Genomic DNA, 13433 nt, shown 5'->3' with positions numbered 1-13433 from the left:
ATAGATAGATAGATAGATAGATAGATAGATAGATAGATAGATAGATAGATAGATAATGTGAAAGGAACTATATAATAGATAGATAGATAGATAGATAGATAGATAGATAGATAGATAGATAGATAGATAGATAATGTGAAAGGCACTATATAATAGATAGATAGATAGATAGATAGATAGATAGATAGATAGATAGATAATGTGAAAGGCACTATATAATAGATAGATAGATAGATAGTTAGATAGATAGATAGATAGATAGATAATGTGAAAGGCACTATATAATAGATAGATAGATAGATAGATAGATAGATAGATAGATAGATAGATAGATAGATAGATAATGTGAAAGGCACTATATAATAGATAGATAGATAGATAGATAGATAGATAGATAGATAATGTGAAAGGCACTATATAATAGATAGATAGATAGATAGATAGATAGATAGATAGATAGATAGATAGATAGATAGATAGATAGATAGATAATGTGAAAGGCACTATATAATAGATAGATAGATAGATAGATAGATAGATAGATAGATAGATAGATAGATAGATAGATAGATAATGTGAAAGGAACTATATAGATAGATAGATAGATAGATAGATAGATAGATAGATAGATAGATAGATAGATAGATAGATAGATAGATAGATAGATAATGTGAAAGGCACTATATAATAGATAGATAGATAGATAGATAGATAGATAGATAGATAGATAGATAGATAGATAGATAGATAGATAGATAGATAGATAGATAGATAGATAGATACTTTATTAATCCCAAGGGGAAATTCACAAATGCACAAATGCACAGCAATTCAGGATTTAGTGCTTGCTTGTGTTCATCAGTGTAGCACCACTACTTACCTGGTGTTAGAATGACAACGGGCTGCTCATAATGACCAACAAGAAAAAGTGAAAAGAAGGAGACTCTGCCTCAGTGAACTTCGTGTTTTAGCAGGATGTCAATGAAGTGACAGTCTCATGATGGAATGGGAGGTCGAGTTCAGAAACGCCTTAGTGTCCCTGGCATTGCCTTCTCATGTTCTATCTCTGTATGCTGCTCGTTGTCCTCTTTTATTTCTGTCACCATCACTAGTGAGTAGAGCTACTTTGACTTGACTCTTCTGTTTTCCGTACATAAAACAACTGACAGCCTCTCATTCCACATTTAACGTCACACCAGCACAACCTCTTCTGTCTGGACAGCCAGCTGCTAAACTCTTTGTTGTTCATACTGATAACTGATTATTCTACAGTCTCCTACACATCGAGTGCCTTGGGACAACAGAGCCTCCACTAAGGCCACTGAGTATTGGACTACCAGTGTTTGGTTCGTTGTTATTTGAGGTTTATTAAATGCTTGATTACAAAAGAAAGCTAAAGCCTTCTAGAGAGCAACTAGGGGGCTCTGCCCCCTGCTCGCTTCGCTCGCCAACCCCTGGTGTTGGGAAATTACAAAGAGTGTGATGTATGAATGAGATATAGCATAGTGTGAAGGTGTAGATGACGCATATAGGAAGCAAACAATTCAGTGTTTGGTACAGTGTAAAGGCTTCTTGGAAAATTTCTTTGTACACAACATTAGTAGAAAAGATGGTGTCTTGTCGTTGAATGAGTTTTCCTTGGCATGGAGCATTTATGACCTTAACTTTAACGTCAGATGAACGTCGAACTCGTGAGAAGGCCACATAAAGTTGTCCATGTCCAAAAACGGGCTCAGAGAGGTAGATGCCAACCTTGTCCATGGTTTGTCCTTGTGATTTGTTGATGGTCATGGCAAAGGCAGGTGTAATGGGGAACTTTCGCCGTTTAAGTGTAAAAGGTAATTCCAGGTTAGAACTTGTAAGGTCAATTCTAGGAATTTGAACAGTATTGTTAGCATGTGATCCTGTAAGAACCGTTGCTTGAATAACATTGTGTGTCATAGTGTTGACGACTAAACGTGTGCCATTGCATAAACCCTGTGTAGTGTTAAGGTTTCCTAATAGCATGAGTATTGTTCCGTTTTTAAGGCTAAGATTGTGTTGTGGAAATCCGGCTGGGTTAATAGTGTTCAAATATTGTAAGGGGAAATTCAGATGGTGATTGTCGTCATCAGAGTCAAGTTTGTCAGAGCTTAGAAAGAGCTGTGTCTCTCCAGGAAGTAATGGAATGACCTGGTTAATAATGTGATGAACATTAATATTTTTTGAACAGAATATAGTGCGTTGTGTTAAAAGGGGTATTTGGTCTAATGAGACCGCTGTTCCAAATATCTCCGTAAGTAAGTCGTCACAGATAAAGGGTTGAGGAATTGTAATAATATCTGGGTGAAGTACATCTGTATTGGTGAGTGTACCATCTCTCAGTTGTAATAAGCAATTGTTATATTCGGGATCTGGACATCGCATGTGTTGTACTAAGTGTATCTTTTGAAAGCAATGCCAATTGTTCGCGTAACATTTTTTTGAAGCGCGTTGTAGGTGACGTGAATTTTTTTTTTTTTGATGCTGGTGCGTGTTTGTGGTCCCGTTACTCGAGCCGTCTAGTTTTGTACCCGTGATCGTGAATTGATGACTTGTTTGATCTTTATCGTTAGGAATATGGATAAGTAATAAGGAGGATCGCACTCACTGTTAATATGCGGACTGTTCGTTTCTTCGTATTATCACCAATCAGGTCTCGCGCCTGTATATGTATTGTAGTTCGCTCTCGTGTTGTTTATATGACGTCGTCGCGTATTTTAAGGTGGACTGAATAATAGCTGAGCGCATGGCATGTGGAGCAATAGTTAAGCACTGTCTAAAATCTCCTCCTAATAACAGTACCTTTCCTCCAAAGGGAATAGTGTATTATTATTTATCAACGTTTGTAGAAGTTTATCAATGGTGTTGAGTACGTGACTGGATGCCATTGTAAATTCATCTATAATTAATAGTGTGGCAAGACGGATGTCACGTGCATTGTTACTGTTCATTTTCATAGTGGATACCGATGTTTCTGTGATTGGGACCGGTATTTTGAATAAGGAGTGACATGTGTTTTTGGAGCCGAGACATTTTTTCTTCCGCGGTTTCAGAAGCTTGTTGTAGGTGCCGACGTGATTTGTGCATATTTGCGTTCTTGATTTGTTTCAGGGTGTACTGTTCCAATGCGATGTAATATTTGTCCACATACGCGAAAGCAGTATGGGCCATTGCCTTCTGGTGGCCTGATATGTACTCCGGTATATGCAAAAGCAAATGAACTATTGTAGGATCTAATGCAGTTCGTAAAGTTTTTACTTTCAGGTACTTCGTTAGTTAGAAGCTTCTGTAGATATTCAGGATATGAATGTAAAGGAGGCAGTCTAATTTGACCCTTTTGACAACAACGTGTAAATTCATTACTTGTATTGCCAGTTGTTTCTTCAGGGAAGTTAAGTGAATGACAATGATTGCAAATGACATCCATTAATCCCAATTAATTTTAATGAATAGTGGACTTATTATTGAACGCGTTGTCAGCTAACTGGCACAATCGTTTAGCAGGTGTCTGTCGTTGATGTCCTTGACATGTATGTATTGCTTGTGCCGTTTGAGAGGTGCGTCGTTGTATGTGCAGGATTTGGGATGTGCTATTCTGGAGCTGTAATGGATTTGCCTGTGCTGTGTGAGAAGCCCGTTGCAGTTTACGGCGTTCATTGTTTGTATTGAGCCTTGCCCGTTTTTGTATGTCGGTTAATCTGTGAGACTCGAGGTGTTTCGTTTTGAACCCTTGCTTATTTGAGCTTTGCGTTTTTGGAGCTGAGACATTTTTTCTTGGCGCGTAGCCTCAGTTTTTTTTTATCTCTGTTAGTGGAGGGGTGTTTGTGTGTCGTGGGTCTGAATCCTCTTTTTTGTGTGCGTACCGTTTCGTGTGCTATGTGGCGCTTGCATCTGACTCCTTTCTTTTTGGTTTTCTAGGGGCGCGTCACCTCATTTCTTATTTCAGTTACTGGAGGGGGGCTTTGTGTGTCGTGGGTCTCAATCCTCTTCTTTGTGTGTGTTCCGTTCGGCGCCTCATGTCTTATTTTACGTTGCTTTCCATCCGGTTTCCGTTGCTTGGGTGGGGTTGTGGGGGCGCCTGCGCAGTACGTCTTTTGCGTCCACGGCCCATGGCCGGATGTCCCTGCGTCCATCCGGTTTACCATTCTCGTTTAGTAATATGGATACAACATTCTAATGATCTTCCCTTCTGTTGCTGTATGGTAAGGTGCCTGTTGCCATTTTGTACTTATATTTACCTTTCCAGTCTTCACAAAGGCCTCTGCTACTTTGCGATTACGTCCTCCGTAGCACGTAGTAATGAGGTCAGCAACGCCACAGCTTTCCAGGAATGTGGCGGAGCTCACTGATCCATCTTTGCTGAACAGCTTTGCAAACGCTATCATTTCCATTAGGCCAAGGCGGATGACTGCTGCCTTTGTGTTGTCTCCACAGTTCAGCCCATCACAGAATCCAGCAGCAACTGCAACAATGTTCTATAGAGGAGACATGGAAAAGAAAAAAAGAAAGACACCTTAAGATATTCACTACAACACACTTTCAGGGCACTAGAGGAAGTCAGACTGTCCTGCCAGGTCATCTCTAGACCTATGGTGGGAATTAAAATAACCAGTTCATCACTGGGTCCACACCTCTGTCTATACAGGACATTTTCAACCAATTGGATTTGTTCTGCTCAACTGGCCCTATGTGCACACATGCGAGTACCTCCTTGAAATGAACTAGCTCACAAAGAGCCAACAAATTTGAATTTGTGAATTTCCCCTTGGGATTAATAAAGTACCTGTCTATCTATCTATCCAAAAGTACCGGACTGATACATACGGAAAGGCAAAATCAGCCTGGGGTGTGCCGGTAGGCAATTCATGTTACTCAAATAACGAACAATAATATAGGGCATGGGTGGGCAGATTCAGTCCTGGAGGGCCACAGTGGTTGCAAGTTTTTGTTCCAACCCAGTTGCTTAAATAAAAACCAATCCTTGTCAATTATTTAATTTCATGGCTTGCTAGTTAGTGCTTTAACTCTGCCATGTCAAGTCATTCTCATATCCTTGATTTATTTTCCTTTCTAAGGATATCATCCAAATGATTTGAAGTCTAAAACAGACGAGTAATTCTCAGTGCTTCACTTTATTTAGTATTTAATTAAACCAAATAGTGTGTGATAAATACACACAGGTGTAAATGAAAACAAGCTAAATGGAGAAATGCTGGTCTCTTTTGTCATTTGCATGGTATTGCTAATTAGGAGCAATTAAAAACCAAGAATACAGCTGTTTAAGACTAAAATAAGCAATAAGGGTTCAAAATCTTAACGAGAGAGACAATTAAAGTGAAGCTGAAGTGTTACTTGAGCAATAAGGGCTTCTTATTAAGCAATTGGGTTGGAGCAAAAACCTGCAGCCACTGCGGCCCTCCAGGACTGTGATTGGAGACCCCTGATCTAGAGTATTGACAGCTACCCTTAAAACGCTTATCCTTGTACTGTATGGTTTGAAATTTAAATTGGGTTTCCAGTGCAACTTCTTTATTGTAAACAAATGGCTTAAATTTGTTCTTATTTGCTTTTTATTTAAACAGTACATCACTTCACTTCCAACAGAAGGGTTACAGAATATGTAGTAGTATAAGGTACTGTTTTGTATTTAAAAAAATATTTTAAAACAAGGGGGCTTTGCTCCCCCCACCCCAGTTTTGGTTTACCGGATATACAATTTAAAGAGATTGTTATTTTCATGGGAATTGTTACATATGCATTATTTTCACTTTTCGATTGGATCATCTGCTGTCTTTCTGCTGCTGGTGAGCTGCGTGTTCTGTTTGTCACACTGCACGTCGGTCATTTCAAAGCCTGTACAGCCGCTGTCCTTTGGCCACTTCGTGTCTCTGCCGCTCGCGTTGTGAAGGGGGGGTTGGTGGGGGCGGGGAGTGCCAGCTTAATGTATACTAAGGAGAAGCGGTTGGATCATCTGCTGGCTTGCTGCTAGTGAGCTGCGTGTTCTGCTTGTCGTTGTTTTAAGAGCTGGGCGCACATGAAGTGCGTCTGCTTAAAGCATTCCAACAACTGCTAGGTTAGATGTCTGTCAACTTGTTTTAAACGTTGTCTCACTGCCTTGTCTCGCGTGGGACGTCAAATTGTCTTCTGAGAAGATCATGTCTCGTCTCCTTAGTCTCCCTCCCTAATAGAGACAATCACTTCACTGCAAGCAGTAGCCTATAAAGAACAACTAAAAAAGACTTTTTACTAGCAATTAAAATATTAATGACAAAAAAACTACACAATCAGACATTTAAATAAAAAAAGGCCTGCAGAGGTGGGTGGTAAGGCTGACTGTGAAGAAGTGGAGGACATGATGTGATGTTGTCCACAAATTGCTCGTAGCTGATAATTTAACAACTGCCTTTTTGAAACAATGCCAGCTAAAGTCCTCAGGCTCTCCTTTATTGTTTGATTTAAAGCCAAGTTGTGTCTGAAATACAAAAGTTATGTTTGGCTTCAAAATGGCATCAGTTTTCAGTGCCACTTGCCTTCTTCCCCTCAACATGGAAGGGTTTTTTCTTCCATTTGAGTTGAAATATTAAAAAAGAGAAGGTGAACTCTTACCCAAGGCACTGGCCAGCCATTGGTAAATGAAGGATTAGCGCGATAGCCTCAATAATTAGTAGTGAAGGAAAGTGTTGGTGCCCAGCTAAGCTACTGTTGCCAACCAGGTTGGTTAGATGGGCCTGGTCAGGATTCATTCCAATTAGACCGTTTTACTGTTGCTGGTGGAGATGCGTTTTCCTCATTGATTAGACTTTGCAATCTTAATATATATAAAGTAAATTTAGAAAGTATTTTGACCCCTTCCCTTTCTGAACAATTTGTGTTGTAAATTTGATTAAAAATGGACACATTTGCCATTTTTGCCCATCAAGTAACACTAAATAACTCATAAAGGTAAAGTGACAACACGCTTTCAGAAAGGTTTACAAATTGACTAAACATCCTAAACTGAAACTTCTCACTCTGTGAGACCCTGAGCTGTAGCCCCCCAAATTATGTGGTGCTCATGTGCATCCTGTTTGCTTTAACTCTTTTAAGGCGGATGTTGACTTTTGTTGACGTGAGGGGTTGAGGGCGATAATCAGCTGTAAACGTCGACAAAGCTCGCCATTACTGTAAAGGTGGGCTCTCTTTGCTGGCAGCAATGTGAGACTCATTGATTTGATGTCAAACCCCTGCGTGTGCCTAAGTAGCTTCGAGCAAACACTGGCAAAAATGGCATCGATGTCTGGCAAGAGAGCGAAGCGCATGCACAAAGCTAAATACTCTGTGGACGATGTTTTATGTCCATTTTACTATTCTGAATTGGACTCTGACTTGTTGGACTCCAGTTTCGGTGCAAGTGATCTGGAGATCAAAAACAAAAGTGACGCACCGACATCAGCTGATCGTGCTGCTGAACACGTTTGTGTAGCTGATGCACCTCTGGCAACGCTTGCCTGGAACGACCACCACTTCACGATGACAAGGGGTACAAACCAGATTGTGTCACACTGTGACTGCCACCGCCACCACACACAGCTGCTGCCACCAGAGATGGCAAACACACAACAAGAGTGGCCACAGAACCAACAACAGACATCTTATGGCCATTTATGTGAGAAACTACAGCTGTGTGCGCTTTTCAGAAAATGTTCAGCCCTGGGAGAAAAGGAAACTAAAATTAGCCCTAAAAAAGTTAATTCTCCTTGAGTTGTGTCTAAAACGTGATTGGAGTCCACCTGTGATAAACTGAAGTGATGGGACATCGTTAAGAATGGCAGACGTGTACCCGTGTAGAGAAGGTCCCATAATTCACACTGCAGGTTACAGGAAAAACCAAGCCATGAAGTCCAAGGAACTCTCTGCAGACCTCCACAGTCAAACTCAGTTCAGGACATGACGATAAAGCCATTTCTAAAGGCTGGAGTGTTCCCAGGAGCACAGTGACCTCAATAATTATGACATGGAAGAAGTTTGGCATCACCAGGACTCTTCCTAGAGTTTGTCGCCCAGAAAAACTGATTAACTGGGCAAGAAGGGCTTTGGTCAAGGAGATAGCCAAGAGCTAAATGGTCACTCTAACAGAACTGCTCTGCTAAGATGGGAGAACCTGATGAAGAGTCAGGCTTGTGCCAGGAAGAATGGGATAAGCTGTCCAAATCCAGGTGTGCAAAGCTTGGAGCAACTAACACAAGACAACTCAGAGCTGGAATCGCTGCCCAAGGAGCTTATACAAAGTACTGAATAAGGTCACAATACTTCTGTGAAGGAGAGATGTCATCTTTTCATTTTTAATGAATCTACTAAACGTTCTAGAAAAAATGTTTTCCCTTTGTCACCTATGGGTTATTGAGTGCTACCTGATGGGCAAAAATGTCAGATTTATCCATTTAGAAATAAATCTACAACACAATGAAGTGTGCGAAACGTGAAAGGTTCTGAAGACTTTCTACATCCACTGTAAGCTCCGCTTGATCGGCAGCGGGCTGTTTAGTTGAGCGGCAGACCCCACTGCTTCAATTCCCAGCGCCTTAAATACACGTGTAAGCCGTGTCACCTCAGGGCGTAGAGTCTCTGGGACGAGGGTCCTTCAGGTGAGACGGCATGAGCCTCGCAACTGTCAGTTAGCAGCACACTTTCACGCCTTCCTTATGCCTTTTCCAAATCCATGAAGTACTGTACTGCACCATTATTAAAAACTTAAGCATGATGAAGCAGAAAGGCAGCACGCTGTACATGCCTTTAGTTTAAGAAATTGTACTCTTAAGCTTGAAGCATTTTTCTATAAAATAAATCAGAGAGCACCAATTTTCGGTGAGCAGACATTATTCAGTGTAAGCTCCGGGTTATGAATGTGTGCAGAGACAGAACTCGCTCTCAATCCGAGGCCTGCCTGTATTCCACTTGATTCACGAACTGTGCATGAAGCATCGCACTCTCTTTACTTTACTTGTAGAAACCCACACAACTCTCACCTTCAACGCCCCACAAAGCTCCACTGTGTCTGCGTCGTCTACCACTGCTATTCGGAAATTGGGGGTTTGCAGCAGTTCTTTGAACAAAAGTCCGTTTTCTTTGTTTCTGCTACCTAGAAAATAACGTTAAAATGAATTTATATTTTAGTCTTATTTACAAAGAACATGCACATACTTGGCATAACTAATTGGGTTTTCTTCTATCCTATTAAACTCAGCAACCTCTCTAATCTACAGTGCTGAAAGATTAATGGCTCAAGTCCTCTACAGGATGAGCAAAGCCCATTTTTCAAAAGGCAATGGCAAATGACGAGAAAAAATACAAACTGTTTTTAATCAAAGAATGAAAAAGGCTTGGCCTTGCATTATCACTTTTATACCTGACGTCTGAAATTTTAATGAAGTACTCAGGCAGTCTGAGCTTAAAAAGCGAAGCTATGGAAGGGTGCTGGAGTTGGCTGCTGCAGTGGATGATTTTATATTTATTGGTGCGCCTTTTAGCTTATACAAGATTAACATCTGAAAATGGTACTCAGTTCCTCAGATTGCTAGTTAAATTACGAGGGGACACGTGCTATCTGTTACGTCATCTGGAGTACACAATGGCTCCTTTGTACTGAGAGCCAATCAAAGGGGGCCTTTCGAAAAATCTCATGTAAGACTGCGTGGCAAGACCACTGAGTGAGATTTGCACTTTAACTGCAATCTGACACTGGAAGAATGATGCGATAAGCCCACCATCGATACTCACGTCATTAGCCTGTGTATCTTATGATTAGCATCACTTGTGCTGATCTGTTAAAAGTAAAAACACGCAAGTCCTCCAGATTTTGTAGCTGCTGTTCTGTTTTCCACAGTATGTCTTCTTTAAAGCTGTAATCATCTTATATCTTAGAAGGAAGAGAAAAGCCAAGCAAAATGACACCTTTTATTGGCTAACTAAAAAGATTACAATATGCATATTGATTACAATAGGCATATTGTAATCTTTTTAGTTCGCCAATAAAAGGTGTCATTTTGCTTGGCTTTTCTCTACATTCATAATGGCTAACACGGTACAACACCCTAGTACTATCTTAGAAGGAAAAATCATACAGTGAATGGATCCCCTGCCACAGCTCAACCAGTCTGTCCTGCTTCTCATGTATACTTTCTGCAGCCATTGCCAGAGGGCACACCATCACCAAAATGGCACAAAATGCCACCTGATCTGAAGAATCCTAATGTTTGACCTGACCAGCAGATGAGAGGGCCTGAATTTGGAGTAAATAACATTCATCCCACCTTGTATTAACAGTAAACAGTGGTGATGGTGTATGTAGAGTGTTTTCTTAGCGTGTATCAGGCCTCATAACAACAGCTAAATATCACTTGAATGCCACAGCTTACCTACGCATCGCTGCTGACCACGTGCAGCTCTTCATCCCTGCAGTCCGGCCTTTTTAAATGGATATGTGTCTAACAAAGCAGCTGCTTCCACAAATCTTACAGCGCTTTTAGTGTCAGTGACAGTGGGCCCATGTCAATATGGACACCATACCCCAATACTGTGTATGAAGCCCTGGAGCAAGTGACTCATGAGGCACCAATGTAAGTCCAGGGCACTGGGGAATGACAGGCGGTGTGCCTGAAGTCCACCACACCATTAGGTTCAGGCAGAGACACTCACTACCTAATATGTGACCCTCTATTCCTCAGTATGACAGACAAGGGACCAGAGTGGCCTGCCACTATATTGAAAGTATGGAACCCAAGGATGCAGAGCCACTTGACACCACTAGGAGGAGTTCCAGCAGGATGACCCAAAGATCTCCCTTTTCTGATTAAGGAAAGGGTAGGTGGGATGCCACCAGAAGTAGTTCCTGGCAGCGACTTAAAAGACCCTCCTGACCACATGCCAGCTGAACTCCTAAGTCGGGTGGAGAGGAATTCAACTGGAAGGATTTGCCAGGGGGAGACGGAAAGTGTTTGCGCTTTTTGCCTCTGAAGCCCTGTACCCTTCTATAATCTCTCTGTTATATCGTTGATTTCCTTTGTGCTAGAGGGGGCCCCAAACATATACGTATGTCCACACGTATAAGATACCTATACAGTTAGGCCCATAAGTATTTGGACATTGATGTAAGTTTTCTAATTGTCACTCTGTATGCCACCACAGTGGATTTGAAAAGAAGCAATCAAGATGTGACAGAAGTATTGACTGTCTGCTTTAATTTAGGAGGTTTAGCAAAAGTATTACATTAACTTTTCAGAAATTACAGCCATTTTTCACCGAGACCTTCCATTTTCAGAGGCTCAAAAGTAACTGGACATGTGACTGACCAGCAGTGTCATGGCCAGGTGTGGCCCACTCCCTCGTTACTCCATAACAAATGAAGTAGATAAAAGGTCTGCAGTCGATTCAAAGCACTGAATCTCATTTGGGGGCTGTGCACTGGAACTCAACATGAGGTCCAAAGAAGTGTCACTGCAAGTGAAGAAGGCCATCATTAGGCAGAGGGACAGCTAAAACCTTAGGAACTGGTGATCTGAGCAACCCCAGGAGGCCTGGGAGACCATGAAAGACAACTAAAGTGGATGATCACAGAATTCTTTCCTTGGTGAAGAAAAAACCCGACATAACATCTAGCCAGGGCAAGAGCACTACGTGAGAAGGTTGGCATATCACAGTCAGAGTCTACAATAATCAAGAGACGCCATCATGGATGTATATAGTGGGTGACCTTGAGATGCAAACTGCTGGGAACACAGAAGAACTGGAAGGCTAGATAAGACTTTGCCACAACACATCTTAAAAAGCCTGCCTAGTTCTAGAATAAGGTTCTTTGGACAACCAAGATCAACTTGGACCAGAATGATGGGAAAAGGAAAGTATGGAGAAAGAAAGGGCCAGCTCATGATCCGCAGCATAGCACATTGCCTGCCAAACATGGTGGAGGTAGTGTTATGGCCTAGGCATGTAACGGGGTCACTGGGGTTTACTGATGATAGGACTGCTGACAGAAGTACCAGGATGAATTCTGACGTGTACAGGGTGCTGTACTGTCTGCTCAGGTTTAGCCAAATGCTGAAAAACTGACTGGAAAGGCCTTCACAGTGCAAATGGAGAATGAGCCAAAACAAGAGCTTCTCAAGGTAAAGAAATGGGATATTCTTCAATGGCCAAGTCAACTGTCTGACGCAAAAGAGCCCGCTGCTCAGTCACTGAAGACAAAGCTGAAGGCAGGAACACCAACAAAGAAGAGGCACCTGCACAAAGGCCTGGCAAAGCATCTCAAGGGAGGAAACTGGGCATTTGGTGATGTCCATGGGGTCACTGACAGCAGAGGAGTTTCATCCAAGTATTAAAACAATACAATAAGATGCTGCAGATGTTCTATCAGATGGTTGTGGCGAGCGCCCTCTTCTACGTGGTGGTGTGCTGGGGAGGCAGCATAAAGAAGAAAGACACCTCACGCCTGGACAAACTGGTGAGGAAGGCAGGCTCTATTGTAGGCATGGATCTAGACAGTCTGACATCTGTGGCAGAGCGCCGGGCGCTGAGCAGACTCCTGTCAATCATGGAGAGTCCACTGCATCTACTAAACAGGATCATCTCCAGACAGAGGAGCAGCTTCAGCGACAGACTGCTGTCACCGTCCTGCTCCACTGACAGACTGAGAAGATCGTTCCTCACCCACACTATGTGACTCTTCAGTTCCACCTGGGGGGTAAACGTTAACATTATATAAAGTTATTGTCTGTCTGTATACCTGCATTGTTATCACTCTTTAATTTAATATTGTTCTTTATCAGTATGCTGCTGCTGGAGTATGGGAATTTCCCCTTGGGATTAATAAAGTATCTATCTGTCTATCTATCTATCTATCTATCTATATATATACTGTATATATAGTAGATATATAAAATCCAACATCTCTCTGTCTATCTGTCCGTATGTCTGTCTGCTTTTCACAAGAGAACTAACAGATTTAAATCAGATTTTTGTCTATAATTTGCTGGAACATTGCGGTTGATTTTGCGACTTCTCTCATTGCGCTAAGTCTCATAGTTCGCATGCAGGAGCGGTTTATTCGCACAAATCCAAGGCTGAGGAGAAGGGGAAGTGTGACGTCAGGAGTGGGGGGTCCGGACAGGGCCCTCCTCACTCACGTGGCCACCTCCGTTTGAGTCGGTCTACCTGTCACCACGTTTTGGAGCACACCTTGCCTTCGCTTGGCTAACAATACCAGTTTGTTTATTGAGTTTGTCCTGTTTCACTACTACGCTGGTGGAGCCGTGGGGGACGGCTTGTATATTTTATTTTATATTATTTTGTACATATTACTTATGAGCCTCTGAAAATGGAGGGCCTCTGTGACAAACAGCTTTCATTTCTGAAAGCTTAAGGCAATACGTTGGTTAAAC

At 41.9% G+C, this 13433-nt stretch overlaps 1 protein-coding gene across 1 annotated transcript in view; it reads right to left on the bottom strand.

Annotated features, from left to right (window-relative positions):
* Positions 1-13433, bottom strand: part of gpd1l (glycerol-3-phosphate dehydrogenase 1 like) — a 94321-nt gene that overhangs the window by 20010 nt on the left and 60878 nt on the right. Inside the window, exons 5-6 of the mRNA XM_028817851.2 lie at positions 9027-9139; positions 4260-4496 (exon numbers count right to left, since the gene is read on the bottom strand). Of these exons, the coding sequence (XP_028673684.1) occupies positions 4260-4496; positions 9027-9139 (350 nt within the window). The remainder of the gene's footprint in view (positions 1-4259; positions 4497-9026; positions 9140-13433) is intronic.

Source organism: Erpetoichthys calabaricus, chromosome 13, assembly GCF_900747795.2.
Source record: "Erpetoichthys calabaricus chromosome 13, fErpCal1.3, whole genome shotgun sequence".
In the NCBI taxonomy this organism is placed as follows: Eukaryota; Metazoa; Chordata; class Cladistia; order Polypteriformes; family Polypteridae; genus Erpetoichthys; species Erpetoichthys calabaricus.
The sequence above is the reverse complement of the archived record's forward strand: the minus strand, read 5'-3'. Positions and strand labels throughout refer to the sequence as shown.